Source organism: Corvus moneduloides, chromosome 2 (assembly GCF_009650955.1).
Source record: "Corvus moneduloides isolate bCorMon1 chromosome 2, bCorMon1.pri, whole genome shotgun sequence".
Lineage (NCBI taxonomy): Eukaryota > Metazoa > Chordata > Aves > Passeriformes > Corvidae > Corvus > Corvus moneduloides.
In genome coordinates, this window is record NC_045477.1 from 96,207,557 (window position 1) to 96,229,388 (window position 21,832).

Genomic DNA, 21,832 nt, shown 5'->3' on the forward strand with positions numbered 1-21,832 from the left:
GGGTATTCTGCATTCTATAAGGAGCAGACTTTCTTTAAAGCAGTTAACTGCACCATGTGTGCCTTGACAAAGTTTGTCACATTTAAATGAGTATATTTTAAGTTTGCTCTGCTTTGCCTGAACTTTCTTTTGGTACAGTGAGAAGCTCTTCAATGAGAACTAAGGCTGTCTTTCAGATACAATTTACACTGTCACTTTTATGTGTATACTCAAGTTATCAGGAACCAGAAATTTGCTGCCTTCCAGAAGGATAAAAAACACACCATGCTGCTCAACCAGTAATGTGGCAAAAGCTGTATGGAATTACTGGTCACTGCTATGTTTACCTTTTTTAGGTGATTAATTCTGTGTCTGTGGGGACTAAGCAAGGACAGGCCTTCAATGAGATAATGCAGGTCCAGGCTGCTTCCAGGGCCAAGTGATGCAGAGAAAGACAGGCCTAGAGGAATGTCACCATGGGGAGCAGGAAGATAAAATGCTGTGTTCGGAATAAGGGATAAACCTTCTACTTACAGCTTCCCTTGCCATGAACAAACCTGCTGAAGCTGGGAAGCCCTACATCTAAGTAGATATTGATACTTGTGAAAATGAAAAAGGAGTTCTTCCAAAACTAAGTCTTTACTGTTGAAAGGAAATACAATTTTTGGGTTATGTTTTGGGACTTGTCAGTTAATGCTGTGCTTTTTTTTTTATAGGGAGGAGATATAACTAACCATGATGGAACAGGTGGACGGTCAATTTATGGAACAGCATTTGAAGATGAGAATTTTGAAGTGAAACACACTGGTCCTGGATTGTTGTCAATGGCAAATAAGGGCAGGGATACAAATAATTCTCAGTTCTTCATAACACTTAAAAAAGCAGAACACCTGGACTTCAAGCACGTGGTATTTGGGTTTGTGAAAGATGGAATGGATGTAGTGAAAAAGATGGAATCCTTTGGTTCTCCTAAAGGGCTAGTAAATGGAAGAATTGTCATTACAGACTGTGGGCAAATATAGAATTATTTCTTTGAGTATACAAATGTCCTAGCAGTATAAATCAGTACTTAGATGTTATTGACTAATTATTTCAACTTCTTAAAATGGACACTTCTGATGTATAAATGTAAAATTACAGGTTATAGTTGAATTTTTTATGTGTTCTAATTGATTTTTTTGCATGGTAAATAAAGTTCAGGCACTGGCATATTTCAGGTGTATTTGTGTTATCCTGACATATTTGTATCAAGTGTCAAATTTTAAAAATTAAATCCTAGTCTTGTTAAAATAAATGTCTTGTCTTCACTTTGGTTTGTTTAAAAGAAAGTAACTTGTATAACTTGGTTCTTGCTCTCATGAAGCTCTTTTGAATGTGCAGACTGTAGATGCAAGTTGCTGGACTGTACTCTGAAGGCCTTTGAAAGTTAATGGGTATTTCAGTGTACAGAAAGCAGGCTGAGCCAGGTGGATGCTGGTTTGTTCTGTCTGGAGTCTCTGAATATCACCTCAGTATTTGAAAGCGAGAGCACAGTTTTTAAATGGTTGATCAATGTTTTGCTAGAGCAGTATGCCAACTTTTTTTTTTTTTTGTACTTAAACTTTTATTTCTAAAAATCTTGGCTTAATGAAAAAACATCTACATAACATTGGGATTTTACCTGACATACTTTAAGTATTTTATTAGCTGTGGCCAACTTCTCTGACCTCGCTGCAGGCTCTAGCTTGTGTATGCCAGTATGCTTGTACCTTTTACAACTTTGCCTCCCAAGAGTGAGTATGCATGGGTGAATGTGGGGTTTATTTAAACTGATACTCTACAGCTCTGTGTTGGCACCATGCATTTAACTTAGCTTTATTTGGGGGTTTATTTATTTATTTTTAAAGGATGGCAGTAGTATGTCTTCAGGTGTCCTCGGGGACCTTACCCCTCTCTACACCCACTCAAAGGAGCCTGGAGCTAGGGCTCGTTCGGCCTCTCAGCCACCCAGCGACAGGCCAAGAGGACGTAGACTTACGGTGTGCCAGGGGAGGTTTAGGTAGGAGGTATTTCTTCCCAGAAAGAGTGATTGGACATTGGCCGTGTTGGAATCACCGTCGTTGGAACTGTTGAAGGAGGTGGCACTGAGTGGTCCAGCTGCCAGGGCGGTGTTCGGTCGTGGGTTGGCCGCGATGCTCTCAGGCCGCGCTGTGCCGGGGGCGGAGAGGAGCGGTGAGCGGTGGTGGTTGTTGTGCGCCCGCCCCGCCGGGCCCAATGCGGCGGCTCCCCCGGCCCGGCCCCTGCCCTGCCCTGCCCGCCCCGGCCGGCGCTGCCGCGGCCCCGAGTGCGCCGGCGCGGGCCGTGGCGGTTGGTTCGAGCGCCGGCGGTGCCGCCATGGCGGGCCCCGGGCCCGGCCTCGGCCGCGGCCGCTCCGCCCGGGGGCTGCAGGGGCGCTGCCCGCGGGGGCCGGCGGGGGTGAGACGGGGCCGGGGCGGGCGGCCTGCGGGAGGAGGAGGCGGCACAGAAAAGCCATTTCCTCCTCGCCGCGTTCCTGCAGTGTTTGAAGGAGACGCAGGGTGGGGGGTCTGTCCTCTCCCTCGGGGTTCATTGTGAGCGCCGTGCTGTTGCGTACCCGGGCAGTGCGAGACAAAAGTGGGGTTTAAACAGACTTGTGGAGGTTACGTGTTCTTGCTGCTCCTCCCTGTCCCCGTGCTCCGATTGCTGTAGAGTAGAAATGCTGAAGAGTCATCCTTCTCTGAGCGGGAGATTTCCCTAGATATTGCAATTCTAGATCCTATGCGGTACCAAGACACAGTTTAGCATTTAGTTTTTGCCTAAGACCTGGTGCCTGCCAGTTGAGTGAGAAAATATGTGAATCCTCGTAGGAGTATACTAAGCTTGTATGAAATATATATAATAGGATAACTCTTTTCTTTCTTATCTTTTTTTTGCCACAGTAATTGACAGCCTTACTTAGGTGTGTTTGTGATTTTTTTTTTTTTTTTTTTTTTTTTTTGTAAAGGTTATCGATTAGCTCTTGTCAGAGAGCAGGAAATTGTTCTGTATCTTGTCAATCAGAAATCAAACCCATGGCCCATTAGAGACTGCTGCAATGACCAGACAGTTAATTATGATGGGTATCATTCCCTTGCCAAGGTATAGTAATGTTGTTTTACACCAGAGAAGGTCAGGTTCTTTCCACTCATATGAATGAAGGAACTGTATTGTGGTTCCTCTCTTTCTATTACTTGTGCTGACAAGTATTTATGGGTCTACACAGTGGATTGGAAAACTGATCTGCCTAAAAATCCAGCAGCAAAGACCCCTCCCCCTCATGCTGGTGTTTCAAAAGCCTTTGATACTTAGTAGAAGGAGTATTTCCTGGCCAGGCACCTTTATTTTGCCTGAAATGTTTTTCTTTCACTGAAGCAAATTTTTGCAGTTGTTTCCATGCATCCGTACTTCCTGGGTCAAATGCTTCCAGTGTGTCCAGGGGATAACAGACCTTAAGTGTTCAAAATCATGCTGCGAGGGAAGTCATACGGTGGAAAAATACCCATGAGCAACCAGAGATTGGGAGAGATTGAAAGTGGGTTTGAGTTAGATACTTTGAGTTGGGTTGGGTTACTGAGTTGGTCCTGAGAGTCATCAAATGAATACAAAACCCAGCCTTTTTTCTCTTAGGAAAAGTGCCTTGCCATTTTAGGATCAGGAACTGTCCCAAATGTGATGTGAAGATTTGAGTTTTTTACCAGCTAAAATCAGGCTGTATGTGCCTTTAGTTCCTGCAGAAGGATTTGCAACTTGGATAGCATTTGATGGAGTTCTAGATTCTATGGATAATTTTTCTCAGGGGATATTCTGCTTTGAATTACAGAACTGTTCTTTAAGGAAAAGTAATTTTTAAAACTTACTTTTAAAAGACTGTCACTGAGATTTTAATGCTTGCAAGGAAGAAAATGTTACACGTGTTGGTGTGCTTTGTCATTTCATTAAAAAATGGTCATTCAAGTGCAGGAAAATACAGCAGTTTATCACTGGATTTAGAGCATAGCAGAGAGATGCAGTGAAACAAGTAAGATCATGAGAGCTGCCTTGAATCTGATATTTTGTAATGTACATTTAATTGATTTTGTTTGTAGCCTAAAATTTCTGTCATTCACTTTTTTAGTATGTATTCATAAATTAGTAAGAAAAAGTAGAGCAGGAAACTTTGGCATAAAAAGCCTAGATATGAAGTTAGATGGCACTGTTTCCATGATTACCTAATTCTACTTTCATGCCTTTATTTTATGTTACTGTCTGCATAGTGCTTTATAGTTTCTCAAATATTCTAACGTATAACACTATGAGTATTTTCTAATTAGACTGTAGGGAATAGATTTACCTCTTTATATTAATAGGAGGATCATTTACATTTATGTATTAAAAAAAACCACTTCCCTTTTCAAAGCCAGCCATTGTAGTAAGAATTCTGTCACAAGGTTGTAACTGTTAAACTAGTAAGTTGTAACACGCTTTTTCCCTGAAAAGTCTGACTAGAGTGCTGTGGTTTTGTGCTTTCTTGTAGGATTGCCTCTCAGGAGCATTGCATACCAAATATAAAAGCAGAAGTTCCCTTGTTTACAAAGGTAATAGCAAGCAATGGTGCTTTAATATCTTTTGCAGCAGAAATATATACTAAAGCTGTATTGTTCCTAAATTTTTTTAAAGTGGTTTTGTACTTTGTCATTTTAAATAGGTAGGTAATCTTGATCGGGGGGTGTGATACCTGGGAGCCAGCCTGGGAATGTTAACAAGTAAAGAGCACAAAGGATGTTTTGGAGCAATGGTTCACAGCCTGTTTGTGTTTAAGTCCTGCTTGAATTAGTTGGTAGCAGTCCACCTCATGATGCATGTATTTGGCTGTAATTTAAAGATAAATAAATGTTTAATATTTAGAATGTATTTGGGCTCTTTCTGAAACTGGTGCATGGGGACAGCAGGCTAAAACAATGTATTTATCAGACTTCAGTTACAGAAAAATTTCTATGTGCAGACAAGCCCTAAAATTTCAGAAAGACAAATCTGGTGTGAAATCTAAATAATTATTACTGTGGTTTAAGTTTTTATAATTAATTTCATAATTCATCAGGCTGCATCAGTGGTGGTTTTGGTTCTTAAACCTACATGACTACATGGAAAGCACTTCTGCTAAGTCCCTGTTGATATCTTAATGTCAACTTCTCAAATGCAAAATAAAATTTTTGCAACTTTATGTATTTCAGGTGACACTAACAGCTCACTGAAAAATGCAGCTATTTCTTTATCAAATTGTTCTTTAGAGTCAGAATTTACTGAAACTGGAAGAGAGAACTGCATCAGATCTAGTGATTTCCAAAAAAGCTTGAAAGACAGGGATTGGTAGGTATTTTTAGTTCTCCTTTATTATTTATTTTCTCTCATAATCCAGATTAACCATGAGTAAACAATGTATTTGGACTGTGCAAAACTTGTTTTAAGTTTCTTGTTTTCTTGTTAAGTAAAGAATTGTTTGTGGCCAATTTATGAGATAATGAAGATGCTGATTTTTATGAGGAATATTGTTTCACTTTCTACTTCTAATCTATATATGTTGGAATTGCTAAGGGGATACAAGAATGACATAAACTGAACTAGGTGATAAAAAAATGAACTAGGAGAAAAGTAAATAGCCCAGACTGATAAACAGATTTACGTTTATTTAGAGATAATTCAATTCTAACAGCCAAGAAATCTCTTTTAAGGGCTATTTTACACCAAACAGGAAAAATATAATTTAAAAAGGGGGGGTTGTATTTCTTATTCTCCAGGGATTTGGTGGTTTGTGGTGAGAGAAGAGTGTTGGTTTTACCTGTTGCTTACATGTGCTTGCAGCATGAAAAGCCTGGTTATTGTAACAACTTTTAAGTCAGCAACATGTAATTGCTGTGGTTGAGGCTTGTGAGTAATAATGCCTTTCATTCAATGATTTAACTCTGCTATTTGTTATCACTAAAATATCAAAGTCTTACGTTATGCAATGTTTGCCTTTTTATGCAGACTTCTTTCAGTGCTCTGTTATATAGCATGTTAGAAAGGAATTGAGTAATTTAAAGTTACTGCTCTTCTGTACTTTTAGTTTTGATGATGAGCAAGATTCTTTTTGTGATTCAAGTGGTCTAGAAGTAGAAGAAAAAGGCATTATTTGCTCTGAAACTGATGCAATTCAAAATACAGCTATATACACAAAAACAGGTAATAAATATTTAATTTTATACATTCTCACAACTCTCTGTGAAATATAACATGTAACTTAAAAACTCCCTAGTAAATGTATTTCAATTCAATTCAGAAATACACTAATCATCTAAAATGTATTTTAATGTGGGGATTTAACTTTTCACATTAGTATGAGTACTTTCTTTAGAATTATTTTAGGACGTTCAGACATACGTGAAGCAATACTAATGTTATTTTCTCATGTGGTGTCCAGTAGTTTCATAAGTCTTGTTCTGTTTAATTGGGTGTCACCCTAAGGTCTAATCAGCAGCAAATCACTTGTCTGAAGCCCTTACAAAAATAATAGGAGATTTTGGTGACATGATTCAGTCTGTGCATATATTCCATACAGATACCTCTGGAATTTCTATATTGCAGTGGAGGTATAGTTTTACTTATAAGACTGTTGATTCTTGATCAGTTTGAATAAATCATGGAACAAGAACTTTGATCACATCTCTGTAATTCTTTAGATTACTTTCACATTTTGATACATCTTGCTGTATAACTCCGAATTCCTAGAACACATTTTCTCTGGTTTTGTACAACAATCATATCAATATTTAGCTAGGACTGATTTTTTAATGTAAAATGCATTTTTTTTCCATGTCCACAGGCCCCACTTTACCAACTCATTTGTCTGCAAATACTCAAGAAAATAGGGACCAAATTATTAGCAATGGTTTGTTAAAGAAAATTGTGCGTGGAACTGGTGCTCAGGCATGCAATAGGCAAGGTTTAATACCACCTTACATCAGTCAAATTTATGATGAATTATTTGTCATACATCAGAAGCTCCAGGTAGGAAATGCAATCACCTTAAAATTTTTGTTGAATAATGCTATGAAGATTCTCACTTTTGAGAAAGAAATCTGAAATTACTTATATAGCAAAACTTACTTATATATTAAAACTATTACATATTACTATTACTTTATGCTAATCACATTTACCTATATACTGAATCAGTCTTCATCTGCCTCTTCCCTAGAGTAATTCAGTGATTCAGTAATGATGCTTTGACTTGAGTTGTGGGTAGATGAGTAGGTGGGCAGATTCAGCTTGAGGGAGTTTGAACACAGTGTTTCTATATCCAAGACTTGTCTTGTGACACACTGGGCATAGAGGGAAGCACCCACAACCATTGCTTCTGCTGAGAATATCTGAAATTCTTCTCCTGACTCTAGGCATTCCAAAGCAGTTGCCATCATGGCCTCCTGCAAAAATCCCTCTATTCATCCCACCAGTTCATCTCCAGGAGGTTTAGGCTACTAACAGAAGAGCCTCCTGTATGGTTTTACTCTATAATAGTTCCCTAAGCTTCTGCTGGATTCCCTGCTGTGGCTGTCTTTTGCAACATATGAGATAAAAATAATTTTTTATCTCTTTTTTCTTCCCTGCTTTTTCAGGGATGCTTCTCACTAGTTGAAGAAACAGTATTATTAATCTAGTGTTCAGCATAGACAGTCACATCAGACACTGTTCTGTCTTACAGTTAATACCATTATCCAGATCTTTTGGAAGCAAAAGCCAAAGTTTGATTTTCTAGAGCAACTGTGTGGAGTTGAGTTTTATATTTTGGGAGGCTGAGCCATTCCAATGCACATGGAAATCTTTTGGGTTAATGTGGGAGGAAACTGAGCAGAGGTGGCCATCAGGATACTTTGTATTAGTAAGGTCTTGTGTAACTATAATTTCACAAAGAGCTAAGTATATCTCTGGGACAAAAGTTTAAATTCAGCATAATTTGGGAAAACTTCACATGGGTTTTTTAAGTAGTTTAACTTTTTTTTCTTGATGCAGAGAGAAAGTTCAGCACAGCAGGAATATGCTCTGCAACTGCAGAAACGAGAGCGTTCTCTAACAGAACAAGAAGCATTGCTTTTTAAACATGAAGCAGCTTTGGCTAAAATAAGAGGTGTTGAGGAAGAAGTTCACACAAAATTTGGAGTTATAAAAGAGGTGGGATAATGTATTTAATGATAGATATTGCTCTATATGCCCTTTAACTTGTTTGTAGTTATCTTAAGCCATCACGTTTGCTGGAAATCCTGCTTATTTCTTTGAAGTGCTTGAAATCCCCGAAGGAAAGATTTAAATAAAAAGTACTGAACAATGTTGCTAGAGTTTTTGTATGACTTCTGTTTCAAAATGGTGCATTTAATTGTCTGATGTGTAGTACATTTTACAGTTACAAGTTAGAAAAATGAGGTAACTTGTTTGTAAAATAGTGAAAGCTATGTGACCAGTATTAGAGAAAAAAATGTGGTCTATCTGTAATTGTGTGTAAGTTAATGAGTATCTTTGCATTAGCTGTAGTTGCAGTGGATTTCCTTGGGAATGCTTTAAGACACATTGAGATCTTATGACATAACACCTATTGCAGAGCGTACTAGCAACCAAAGACTCAAGAAATTGAGGAAAACCAACCTAACTTTGGGGGCGTAGGAAGAAAGAGTAGGTGAATGAGTAAACAAGAGTGAATTCATGGAAGGGGAGAAATGGAAGCTGAAATATTTTCAGTAAAATAAAACCTTTCTGTTTTATCAAATCTGAGGTACTTACATCTAAGGTCTAGAGAAGATTAAATATAAAACAAATTTCAGGGGTAAGAGACGAATGGCAATGAATATGCAGGTTGTATTTAACAATTCATATGTTTGTGTTGTAAACCTGAGCCCCAGTCTCTACAAGGCATAGGATTAGTTTCTCACTCTGTGTGATTCAGAGTAAGCAAAGCCCAAAACATGAGTTGAAACCTCAAAACACAGTCACAGTTTTTGTAAATATTTGGAAGAGTGAGCTGTAAGTAAGAACTTTGTCATTGATTTTAGTTCACAAACGCATCCCCCATCTGAATTGTTTGAGAAATATACATATATATAGTTGGGCTGGGTAGAGTAGGGCAGCAATAGGAGCTGTAGGCTGTGCATGTTGCTCTCAGTTTCTGTGCAGATCTGTCTTGATAGGCAGTACGGATCTTGTTTTTCTCGCTGTTGACTGAACGTGCGAATTTGGACATGAAGAACATGAATTTGAAAGTTTGTCTGATTCTTTTAACACGTAAGTGGAACTTACTGTTTCTAGAATAGTCTCTCTTAAATCATGTTTTTAAATTTGTATTTCTATAGCAACATGAGGCAGAAGTTAAGCAGCTGACAGAAGCCTTGAGAGAAATAACTAAAGAAAATAGGAGGCTGAAGTCATCATTTGACAGCTTGAAGGAAGTGAATGACTCTTTAAGAAAACAGGTAAAATTAATTATTTCCTGTTATAAATAATTCTACAAGTTACAGTCAGCAATTTTAAATATTTGAGCAGCTTTAGTTTGCAAAACTGCTGACCTTTTGTTTCTCTAAGACAAGAATTGTATGAATGACTGAAAGTACTTTTCTCACCTGTTTCTAGTACTTGAAATTTAGCCTTTCTGACTTGTTACAGTATAAAAAGAAGTAGGATTTATTCCACTGCCTCAGTAGCAACAGCTAATTGTTAAGAAGGGAAAATCCATTGAGAATGGATGGAGAGAAAGTGTTTTATGACATAATCGAATCCACCCTGTGCAGATTTGCTATGCCAAATTGCTGTGCGGATTCTATTAAATAAAAAGTAGAATCTTTATTTCTATCTTCATTTTGATCAGTATTTTCAGTTGTTTTTGCAAATGTTAATGAAGGCAGTATTTTCTCAATTCTCAAACTAGAACGGTGTTTCATAGTAATGCATAGAGTAGGAATTTGTCTCACTTGACTGTTAAATCTGACCTAAAATGGTGATACACAAATTGTTATCTAAATTATTCTAGTATTGTTTATTCATTGAACTAATAAAGTTCTGATAATCTGAGTACAATAAAAATCTACAGCAGAACCTTATTCTTTCCCTTGCAGAAAGTCAGACCTAACTCTTAGAATGTTGACGGTTCTGATGCAACCCATCTGTCTTGTTATTTCCTCTCACTATAAAATCATTGCATTTCTGTGCAAGCTGAGGGCTTCTGTGATGATCATGCTGCTTATTGCTGTATGGATAGAGCATTTTTTTTATTTAAATGGAGATTACAGTTTTCCTGATCTTTTCTCACCGAGCAAACTGGTTTTTTAGCATGGTCAGTAACCATCTTCCCCATTAACAAGACTATTATAATATTCTTGAATTTGTGCTCATTTTTATGTCACTTCATCTTGAAAAGTAATGAAATGTGAAATGCCTATATATCTAGAGTGCCATTGTAGTGCTTATTCTTCCCCTGCACTCTGAAAGGTTGCTGTCTTATTGATCCTGGAACAGGTTGCCCACAGAGGTGATAAGAGTCTCACACCTTGGAACTGTTCAAAAGCTGTCTGGACATAGCAGCCAGTTCCTCGTGGCCCAACTTGAGCTCTGGGGGGTTGGACGAGATGTCTTCCAGAGGTGCTCTCGAGTCTCAACCAGTCTATGATCCTGTCATTTGTTGAGGGAGGTGGATGATGATTTTGTTTCTATCACTTTACATGCTAATAAGAAAAAACTTGAACTTAAATAACTTAGCTGCTCAACAACATCAAGTTACTTCAGTGTGATATTTAAGTAATGAAGTGAGTTTTGAATTTACAGATAGTTTAATATTTTCTGATTCTTTCAGTTGAGTGATGTAACTGATTTGAACAAGAAGTTGGAAGGTCAAGCACGAAAAGTACAAGCTCGTTTAGAGAACCTACAAGTAAGGTTTGTTCTTACATGTGCCTTCTTTTATAGGTAACCAGTGAAATATAATTCATTGTTACATTTTGTTGTAGAGGAAGCATGAATTTTCAATGGTACGGAAATCTAATGATTTATGTCAAGTGATGAAACAAAGCAAACCTGTGAAACAGGAAAAAGTGATGGCAACATCAAAAACGGCTACGGTAAGAATTAAGCAGAAGTCTTGAATCTTTTCATTCAAAAGCCATTAGGCAGTGTGATGTTCTCTGTGCATCTACTAAAAATTGCGAAATGTAGCTTCCAATTGTATTTTGAGTTACGCTAAGAAAAGAAACAGATTATATTGGGGGAAAACCCACACTTGACAAAGAATTAAGTTTGCTGCTAAAAATATGTCTTGGATTTCATATTGCTTATGTGTATGTACATGTGTATATTTTTCTTTATATGGCAATTTTCCCTCCTCCTATCATGTCATCTTTCATCTGCCAATTAGAATTATAACCTGCATCCACTGTCACAGGTTTCTTTTGCTGTGTCAGAACAATTACTTAGACTTATTCTGGTTACTGCTACAGTGCAGCACTGTCCTTATGAATAACACCAGGTAAAAAGTAGTCTTTCAGAAGTATCCAATAAAGAACCTTAATCTTCTAAACCAAAAGTGATATACTACTATTATTTTTTTGAGAAATAATCATTAGTGAAGGGCAGAGATTAAATGCAGTGTTCATTCATAGTTCCTAAACAATCAACTTTTTTTCCTTAAAAAATCTTACATCACTTAATGAAATTCTTTCTGTCTCCATGTTGTTCCATTTATGGTATTACTCTGCCAACATCTCCCAGCTGGTTACGCTTTTTTTTTCCAGCTAGAGGTAAACCGTGAAATGAGAAAGATATTCACACCACCCCATCTAATTGATCTACAATGGATGCCTTAAAGCTGTGCTGTCTGTATATAGCCAAAAAATTCTCTTTATATAGGTTTTAGCATACTTTGGTTGCACATGAAATACAAATAGTATCAGTAGTTACAGTTCTGAGTGAAGAAGGAAAGAGTTATCTGAAGGTAGATAGAAGAAAACTTCTGAGGTCTTTAGGAAATTGTTTGTGCAGCCTGTCTTCAGGTATCTCTGGATTTCTTTTGTAGAGTATTTCACTGCAGTGTAGTAGAGCCAAGATGACAGTTTCATGAAGTCTTTGTTCTTTTTTATTAAACAATACTAGTTACCCAGTTAAATTTAACAATAGTGGATTTCATGAAATGAAATAAAGTAGGTCTAGTGCATTGAAATATGAACTTCCCCATGTGGAGGACATTAAAGACTTGCTCTCTCCTGTAATTCATTTGTCAGGAATTATAAAATGTAGTGATTCTGTATGTGAAATCTTTTTCCAAGCTGTTTTATTACCATTTGTCCAAGTACAAAATAAATTACGGGTATATGTTTTTCACACCCAGAAACCATCACAAAAGGTGTCTGTTTTGCACTGGGGAGTGAGGTGTGAGAGAGAAGGAATGCTTCAGGGTTCCTTCTGGGTCTTTGTAAGAAAGGCCTGACAACAAATGGCTCAATTAAATGGCTATTTTAGTAAGACAGAGTAAGAGGAGGAGTATAGAGAGTGAGTAAATCTTGTGTTCCTTTAGATGCTGGGAACCTTGTGTTTGCACGGCATCAGATGGAGCCCTGGTGGACTTTTCCCATGGCATGCTGAGCAGAGCCTGTCCGTTGAGGGAAGCCCCTGCTTTTTGGCCACTCAAGCTATGATATAATTTTCTTGCAAGAAAACAACTCTATTCATGAAGGACGTTCATGGGAGAAGACCTTGTTTCCCTTTTAGACAAGGCCAAGGCCAGGCGGCATCAGCAGTGCCAAGTGGGAGCTGCCTGAGTTTATCCTGCAGCCAAGCACAGGATAAACTGTGCCATTGACTGATCAGTGCAACACTGCACAGACTGCACCTACTCAAGTGAACTGTGCTGTGGATCTCTGACTCCTTGATGTACGGTGCTCTCCCAGTCAGGACTGCCACCTTCCAACCTTTGATCCACACAGACGTTACCTTTCCCAGAGATATTGTGAGTTTCAGTTACATTAGTACTATACAGGCTTCTCAAACCCTAGGTACAAGGCCCAGCAGAGCACACGTGGCCTGTTCAAGATCACGGTCTCCTTGAATACATTTTCCACAGGCTCACACCACAGTAACTCACCTCTCAGATTTTATCGGGCGTAAAATTTTCATTCCTTCTATTATGCACAATATTTCATAGCTAATGTACTCTCATGTATTTCAGTCTGTTACTATTTTAGCTTAGAAAAAGCATTAAATTGAAAGCTGAAATATCTGATATTATGGATATATTACAGCTACCATTGAATTCACAAGTTTATGAGCTCTTAACTTGTCTTATGGATTGGATCTCAGACCAGCATCTTAGCAAAATAAAAACACAAGAAGAGAGAGAGGACAGTCATAAACCTATGGTTACTTGGAGCTCAAAAAAACCCTATACTCAGGAAAAGTGTATGAAGGTAAAGGGGTTTGGGTTGCTTGCTTGTGTTAATATGTTTTCAGATTTCTGGGTGGTTTAAATGATTCTGAGAGTATAACAGGTCAACATGTAATTAAAATAATTGTTAGTAAGTCAATATTCATTCCAAATGTGAGATACAATAGATAATTTGTCATTTGTAAAGCATACAGATAATTTTTAATAAACAGTGTGGTGTCCTGTCTCAACATGAGAGTTTCAGCATTTTATTTCGAGTCACTTCTGTGAGGTGATAGTTTGTCTTGTGTTTTATGTGTGATACTTGGTTTTAAGTTGTTGTTTTAAGGAGATGAACAGGTCCAATTTAAAATGTTTTTATGCCTGTTTAGATATTAAAATTTCAATTTATCACCAATAAAAGGTGATGCTATGCTGTACTTTCAACACCTCTATTGTTTTCTTTCTTGTGATACCTAGATGTAGAAATCAGCGAGGTGTTCAGAAAATTCACTTTGTTGTATTTCTTCATTATATAAAAGATTAGTAGCCACTGTGATTGGATTTACTGAGATTGAGCTCACATGTATCTCCACTCTGGACGTAAACCTGTACAATTTAAAACCTGTGTATGCATATAATTCTGTTACCTGTACTGCATCTGCTCAGAGAGTATTTGCATATGTTATCTGATAAACTTTAAGAGAAAGGTTTGTTTGTTTTTCACTTACAGTTAGTATATAGAATAGTTCATATACTGCATGTAATTCTATTTTTGTGTATTTTTGCAGCTGTTGCCTATAGCTGCTGAGCAACTCCAGTGGATGCCATATGTGAATCCTAAACTGCACATGCCTGTGATTAAATTTATTTACTGGTCTATAAGACAGTTACACACTGATATACAGGTAAAACAAGTAGTCCTCATGCAGCATTTTTTTTAAGAACAATTCACAGAAGATATTAATGGATTTTGCATTTTAAATACATATGAAAAATGTATGTTTTCAGGTAGCATATAGAAAAGAAACTGCTGTCTTTGTAAAGCATAGATTCATAGTCTTTACCAGAGATGGCAAATGAAAAACAAATTCTTCTTCAAGTTAAATTTAAATTTTGCGTTGTGTATCTAAATGTAGTTTACCTCCATATCTGATCTCTGTTATGATGTCTAAGCACGTAAGAAACTGTATTTTTGCATATGTGTTTGCAAAACTTGCACCAGAAAAGGCAGTTATTTTATTGTGTACTTTATGAGTGAGATTTGTTGAAATTGATGGAAGTGAGTGGCAAAACAGTGAAGAAGTTTGATTTTTCTGTTCACTGCTTGGTGTCTAACCATGAGACATTCCTTGCTCTTTTTGACTAGACTGCCATAAGAAAATATTTAGCAGTATAATAAAGAAAAATACAGTAGTCATGCTGTAAAGACTCAGCATTGTGCTGTCAATGTTCATTTGCTAAATCAAAAGCTAGAAACTTTGTAATGTCCTGAGTTTAAATTCAATGCAATTGTAAGATGTTGAGTTTAGTTCTATTAAGTAACTTTATTTTAGACAAGCATTATGTGGAGTTTGATTCTGTGGTGATATTTCTGTATAGCTCATGATGAAATGTCTAGTCGATGTTACCTGTACAGTGTTCTTAAGCTTCATATTTAGACCTTGATTCTGTAAATGCTTTTAAAGGATATAACTTCAGTCAAGCTTACAAAATTGAGTTGACTGAAACTGAGCTTTTTCTGGAACCAGAACTTAAATAATGCCAGCATATGCAGGACTCTCACTGGTTAGTCTCTTGCTGAAGTGTGAAGGCACTGTGATAATGTTGTTCAACTGCTTTTGGAACACAAATCAGTATCTCTTACACTGATCATATTCCAATACATGATCACACCATTCGCTGCTTAATATTTAGTTGCATGGAGAACATATGGATGTTATGTTTTAATGTTTATACTAACTATATGCACTTTTGAAGCAGCATGCAACAATGAGATCAACCATGAGGAGACTTGGAGAAGACATTTTCAAAGGCATAGTGAGTAAGGGAAACCCAGACAGTTCTTCTGAACAGTCTACAGAGAGTAAATCAAAGTCAGCAGCTTTCTTTAAGAGTTCCTGTATGCCTCTGAGGTTTCTGTCAACTTTGATTGTGCTTAAAACAGTGACACAAGGTAAGTCAACATTTTTTATATTAGTTTCTCTATTTCAGTCATGTGCCTGGACTAAAAACAATCTAATGATACTGTAGAGTCTATTACGTTTTATTAGTGAAAAGTGGTTTTACTTGGGTATTGGGAAGCAAAATATACAAGTATGAATCTTGCCATTATTCATTTTATGTTGCAATTTATTTCTTTTAATGTGATGACTTGTCAGACAAGTCAGCATTTCTGAAGAGGGGGGAGAAGATAAAGGTTTCAAAGTAGACACTGTGAGATTGCACGAATCAGATTGTGTCTGGACAGTGTGAGAAAAAGTGTGGAAAATATAACTCAAAGGGTAAAATAACTCTTCTCTCAGATGATTTGTTAACTGCTACCTTCAGTTTTGAAGTCTTATCTTTCTTCAAGGGAAACAGGGAATGAGATGTTGCAGATCCTTTATATGGAAGTCAGGCAGAAAAGTAATTCTATACCATTAAGAACAGGTGTAAAATGTGATTGTTCCTTACCTGCAGCAACATAGCAGTGCTGTGGTTCTGCATAACTGGGATTTTCTGCAAGAATAAGTTTTACAAGGGTAGCGTAAGAACAAACATCTCTATAACCCTTTTCCAGCTCTTTGTGGTACCAACCACTTATTTTTCCCTTTTCAAAGACATTTTAAAAGCACAGATCATTTTCATAGCAAGTAATTTTTTAGTGGGGTTACAACCAAGCAATCTAACCTAACCTCAGAGATGGTCCTGCTTTCGACAGGAAGGTTGGACTAAATTCCAACCTAAATTATTCCATTATTCTATTTTTGCTACCATTTTTTCTCAGAATGGTTTGTATTTTAAAATATCTTTACAAGTAACATGTTTCTTTTGTCAATAACACAAAGAGATTGATATAGGTTACAGAGATATTAATTTTCTAGGTACTCCTGAAAAACCATGCCAAAACGTCAAAATCAGATGCCTGCTTTGGCATCTGATTTTTTTAGTCTCTTGCATGAAATATGTTAAATTTTGGGGTTTTTCGTAGCAGCAGAGATCCACGTCACAAAATTGCTACAATCTGTGGCACGCTGATTGACATGAAACAGGAATGCCAAAGATTTTAAATGCATAAATAATGAATAGAGTTCTTTTTCACAGAAGCTGTGCTTCTGGATTAGATGTTTAAGCAGATTACTATGTTTTTGTGCTTAATGATCTGTGCAGTATTTATATTGTGAGTATTTACAGTAAACACGGGATTGAAACATGGTGGAAGACCATCCTGACATCATTCATGAACTAACACAATGTTCCAGCTGTTGGAGGGAACTATTTCAGTCAAAAAATTTGGTGAAGCATGATAATTAGTCTCAAATTGAGACTCATATTCTAGGAATGTTTGATAAAAAAATTCAAGGAGAATTGCAATATAAAAACTAGTCATTGCAGAGACTGATTTACCCTAAGCAGATGAACACTTGATTAGAATGAATCAGTTTAGCTTCTCATGGTTGCTTTTTACTGCTGGCTTCTGTAACACAGGAAATATGATCTGTTGTTAAACATATGTCAGATATCACCATGTATGAATTTTGATCACTCTGACCACATGGCACTAATGATCTAGTGATAAAGTGGCAGATTTGGTTTGAACATATGTCCTCTCTCCTTCCAAATGTCGGTATCCAGCAGATGGCACCGTAGTTAAACTTATGCAGTAGGATAAATTGTTTCCTTCTACTTTATTTTCTGTGCTCCAGATGATCAATGCAATTCCAAGATACTGAGGAAGATTTGACAGCAGGAAATTAAGAAAATAGACTGGTTCACTTAATCTACATCCTTCGTATAATTTCTCACAATGGATGAGAATATAAAATGTTTATACTGAAACTACAGCTTTTTATAGAAGGAATGGGAGTATTTGCTCTCATGAAAGTAGTTGCTCTCACTCAGACAAATCAGCCATTGTCTCCTTTAATAGAGGTTTCCCAGATGTTGAAACCAACATTGTCTCAATCTATGCAAGTTAGTATTTTTTTTCCTCTCTAACAAAATATTTGCAGATATTACACCTGTAAGTATATTTTTCTTAAATACATGAATTGTAGATAGTCTTTTTCTCCACTCACAATAAATTAAGTAATAAAAATAGACAGAGGATGTTTTAAAATAAAAAGTAAATTTAATATTTTCAGCTGTTTAACTTTTAAGTGTATATCTGCCATGGTAACTGTCAGATAATTGTTCACATTGTTTCATGAAACAATGATTATAGAAGTTTTATTGCCTGTATTCTGATATTTTTCAGTGGATTACCTGGCTCAGGCCTTTGATTCCCTTCGCATAGACTTGAAGACAGATGAAGGGAAGGCATTATTTTTGGAATACCAATGTGTGCCTGTCGTATTAAGTCACCTAAAAGTATCCAGTAGAGGTCTGCTTTCCAGTGCTCTTGAGGGATTACTTGAGATGACCATGGAATCTGGTAAATTTGGGTAATTGCAAAAAAAAAAAAATTAAAAAATCATGATAAAAACAGGTGAGGATAGCATAAAAACAATGTAAAAACAGTATAAAAAATACAGTGTAAAAACTGTATAAATAGTCTAATGTACTATTAGCAATTCTTTGTATCATGTACATTCATTAGAGACAAAATGTATTTCTGAATTGTCTTTTTCTGAGTCATCTTGTGTTTTCTTCTCCCTCTCAGCTACTATGTTTTCTATTTTGCCATGGTTACTTTCTTATTTCTTGCTGTGAATTTTATGTATCTATTTTTGGTTTGGCTTTTCAGTTTATTCCACTCTATTACCTTGCTGATATTTTTCTTTGAAGTCAGGCTGAGCCAGGGAAGCCAAATCATGAAAACCTGCCAGAAGGTGGAGATAAAAAATAGGTTTTATTTTAATTCTTTTCCTAGTTTGAATGAACAGCTTATCCCAAATCATTTTTCAGTTTCTAGTGTTTGGAAATGGTATTTCTAGAAGACATGGTTATGTTCTGCTGAATTTTGCTGTGCCAAGATGATTATGTTTTGGTGAATTTTACTGTGCTTTGGCTCTAGAAAAGCATTAATAATCTTATTTGTCACAGCATTTTTCCAGGTGATACAGGTAAGGATCAATTGATAACCACCTGGATGAGCATGAAGGTAGTGATGCATTCCAATGCCATGCTGAATAAACCTTGTGACTGGTTTTTTTTTTTTTTTTTTTTTTTTTTAAGATAAAATCACTCACTGCCTTTAAGAACAGAAATGTTCACTGTTTTGGAAGTATTTTGTTATTATGCACTGTACTAGTCTAATAGAAAGCATGTGTGACTTGGGATGGTATAGCCTTTAGTAAAAAGCAATTTTGTAGTAACCTAAGTGCAAAACTATTTAACTAAAGTTCTATTCTTCTTTGCAGTCTTTTTCTGACCAGGTAATTAGTGCAGTCTTACACTAAAGTATTCTTCCTAATAGTCATAACTGTGATTGGGAAAGTGATTGGGAAGGAATTAATTGAATGCACAAAGGTAACAGCCTAAGCAAGATGGACAGTATCTGGTATTTCTTTGGGTAATGACTGTAACAGTACATCTTCTGTTACCTAGTAGTAGTTATGCTGATACACTAGGTGCCTGCAGTTCAAAGAATAATGAAGATGCATTGTGAGACTCAAATTTTGCTTTCTTGCTTCTCAGAGAAGTTTTATGTATGTGAAATCAGGGAAGGAAGAGTACTGTTTAATTAAATTGACATTTAATTGAACATTGTTTCTTGGCAACTGGATATAAAGCCTTATGTAGAGCCTTCCTCTTTGGTAGAATAAATTGCCAATACACAAATTAGTCATGTTCTTCTCTTTTCCAATACATAGTGTTTTGCGAGAAATTTTAACAATGAGAAATAGTATTGCTGATGGGAAATTGTGTTTTCATTCCTTTGGAAGTTTCCTATTAAAAAGTCATTAAAAGACAAACTATAAAAGGTGACAGTGACTATTCAGAGGACTCTCTGTTTTAAAACAGGAATTAATGCTCAGTTTTAAAGCTGTATTCATGTGCAGCCTTAAATATGAAGTCATAGATAGTGGCCGTATACTAAAATATGAAGTCATATTACCCAAAACAACAGTACCCAATCAACAGGAGGCAAAGTCTAGACTTGTATTTTTTCTGTAATATATACCATCCTAGGCATTCTGTCAACTTGCTGCAGTGATTTTCTGGCTCTGTAGGAGTGTTGCAATACTCTTGTTCAAAAATAATACCTTTAGAGATTAAGTGATTAGAAATTAAATTGGAGAAAACGCCAATGAAGGTTTTTTCAGCATATTATTTTCTATAACTTAATTTTTTAAGTTTTCTTTTTTTTTTTGAAGTATTTTTACAGATTTGAATTTCAGTTGTCCAGGCTGAAAAATGTGAATCAGATGTGAAATAAATACTATGTTGCAGTACTAGTCCCTGTAACTGCATGTGCCTTTTTTTTTTATAATACGCAATGAATGCTAATGTTTCTGTGCAGTCCAGACCTATCTGAGGTCCTTCCTCAGGTTCTGTCCCCTGTAAGAAAATATTTTTCCCATGTTCCAGAAATGAAGCCTAGTTTCCTTCATATATTAAGGATAATTACTTAAGCTGCATGTCAAGAATCATAGAATCATAGAATATGTTGAGTTGGAAGGACCCATCAGGATCATCAAGAGCAATGCCTGGCCCTGCACAGGACACCCCAAGAGTCACACGCTGTGCTCGAGAGTGTTGTGCAAGTGCTTCTTGAATTCAGACAGGCTCGGTGCTGTGACCACATCCCTGAGGAGCCTGTTCCAGTGTTCAACCCCTCTTTTTGTGGATATTCAACCTAAACCTCCCCTGACTCAGCTTCATGCCATTTCCTCAATTTCTGTCACTGGTCATGAGAGTGAAGAGATCAGTGTCTGCCCCTCCTCTTGCCCCTGTGAGGATATTGAAGACTGCAATGAGGTCTCCCCTGTCTCTTCTTCTCCAGGCTGAACAGACCAAATGACCTCAGCCACTATTCATAAGGCTTCCTCTTTAGACCCTTCACCATCCTTGTGGCCCTTCTGTGGATGCTCTGTCATAGTTCAGTATCTTTTTTATATTGTGGCACCCAAAGCTGCCCCCAGCACTCGAGGTGAGGCCGCCCCAGTGCAGAGCAGAGTGGGACAATCCCCTCCCTTGCCTGGCTGGCGATGCTGTGCCTGATGCCCCCCAGGACAGGGTTGACCCTCCTGGCTTCCAGGGCACTGCTGACTCGTATTCAATTTTCTGCCAACCAGGACCCCCAGGTCCCCTTCCTCAGTGCTGTTCTCCAGCATGGCATTCCCCAATCTGTCCATACATCCAGGGTTGCCCCATCCCAAGTGCACAATCCAGCACTTGGCAGTGTTAAACTTCCTATGGTTGGTGATTGCCAAGCTCTCTAACTTGTTGAGGTCTCTCTGAAGGTCCTTATCTAAGACAGATATTTCTCTTGGTGGAAACTAGAATGAGAGTCTGCAGTACTGCTTAAGCAGATTTGGGATTGGTGTGCACGTTCTGAGATTTCGGATCAGTATCATTGCTTTTAGCTTCATAGTGTGTCTGGTACAGTGGGTTCAGAATCCAGGTTTCCATTGCAAGTTCACACAACACTGACAGTGCTCCACTTACAGAAAACATGATGTCAAATGCAACATCAGCTGAGGCATTAGTATCGTCTTTTTTCTATGCACAAGACCTTAAAGGCAAATTAAAATTAATGGTCTTACTGCTGCTCATCTTACTGGCACACAGCCTTTCATGCACTCCATCTCTCTTCAGGGGCTTAGCATCAACAATCTGTGAGAGTCCTGACACCAACATTTCAATGGGAAATGATGGAGGACTGAAAGGTAACATTCCTCAGTACTTTTTTTCTCTGTCTATATCTCCTCCCTACAAGGATAGGTAACACCAGTGTACCTGTCCAGCTAGGCCATTGGAACACTAGGGGAATTCTGTGAAGAAATATTTTAAGACTTTTGGTATCAGTAGGAAGCTTAGTTGTATGTTTTTCTTGAAACTTAGTTGCATCAAGCTTAGCTGCGCTGTTATTTCCCAGACATCTGTGAGTTTCCATGCCATTGTATAATTCTGAAGTATAGTGCCAGCCAAAAATAATCCCACTATTTTGTCCCAGTATGGTGGGATGGCCCTGACTGAACATCAGTTTCCCACCAAATCACTCTGACACGCCCCTCCTCAGCAGGACAGGGGAAAGAAGGTAAG

At 37.4% G+C, this 21,832-nt stretch overlaps 2 protein-coding genes across 3 annotated transcripts in view; both read left to right on the forward strand.

The window, feature by feature from the left end:
* Nucleotides 1-1,273, forward strand: part of LOC116440115 (E3 SUMO-protein ligase RanBP2-like) — a 34,338-nt gene extending 33,065 nt beyond the window's left edge. For both annotated transcript variants that reach the window (XM_032100453.1, XM_032100454.1), the window contains one exon: nt 696-1,273. In XM_032100453.1, the coding sequence (XP_031956344.1) occupies nt 696-1,001 (306 nt within the window). In that variant the 3' untranslated portion in view covers nt 1,002-1,273. The remainder of the gene's footprint in view (nt 1-695) is intronic.
* Nucleotides 1,274-6,843: 5,570 nt separating this feature from the next.
* Nucleotides 6,844-21,832, forward strand: part of CCDC138 (coiled-coil domain containing 138) — a 28,022-nt gene continuing 13,033 nt past the window's right edge. The window contains exons 1-9 of the mRNA XM_032100456.1: nt 6,844-7,038; nt 8,041-8,199; nt 9,369-9,488; nt 10,862-10,939; nt 11,016-11,126; nt 13,299-13,463; nt 14,212-14,328; nt 15,404-15,596; nt 17,880-18,056. Of these exons, the coding sequence (XP_031956347.1) occupies nt 6,844-7,038; nt 8,041-8,199; nt 9,369-9,488; nt 10,862-10,939; nt 11,016-11,126; nt 13,299-13,463; nt 14,212-14,328; nt 15,404-15,596; nt 17,880-18,056 (1,315 nt within the window). The remainder of the gene's footprint in view (nt 7,039-8,040; nt 8,200-9,368; nt 9,489-10,861; nt 10,940-11,015; nt 11,127-13,298; nt 13,464-14,211; nt 14,329-15,403; nt 15,597-17,879; nt 18,057-21,832) is intronic.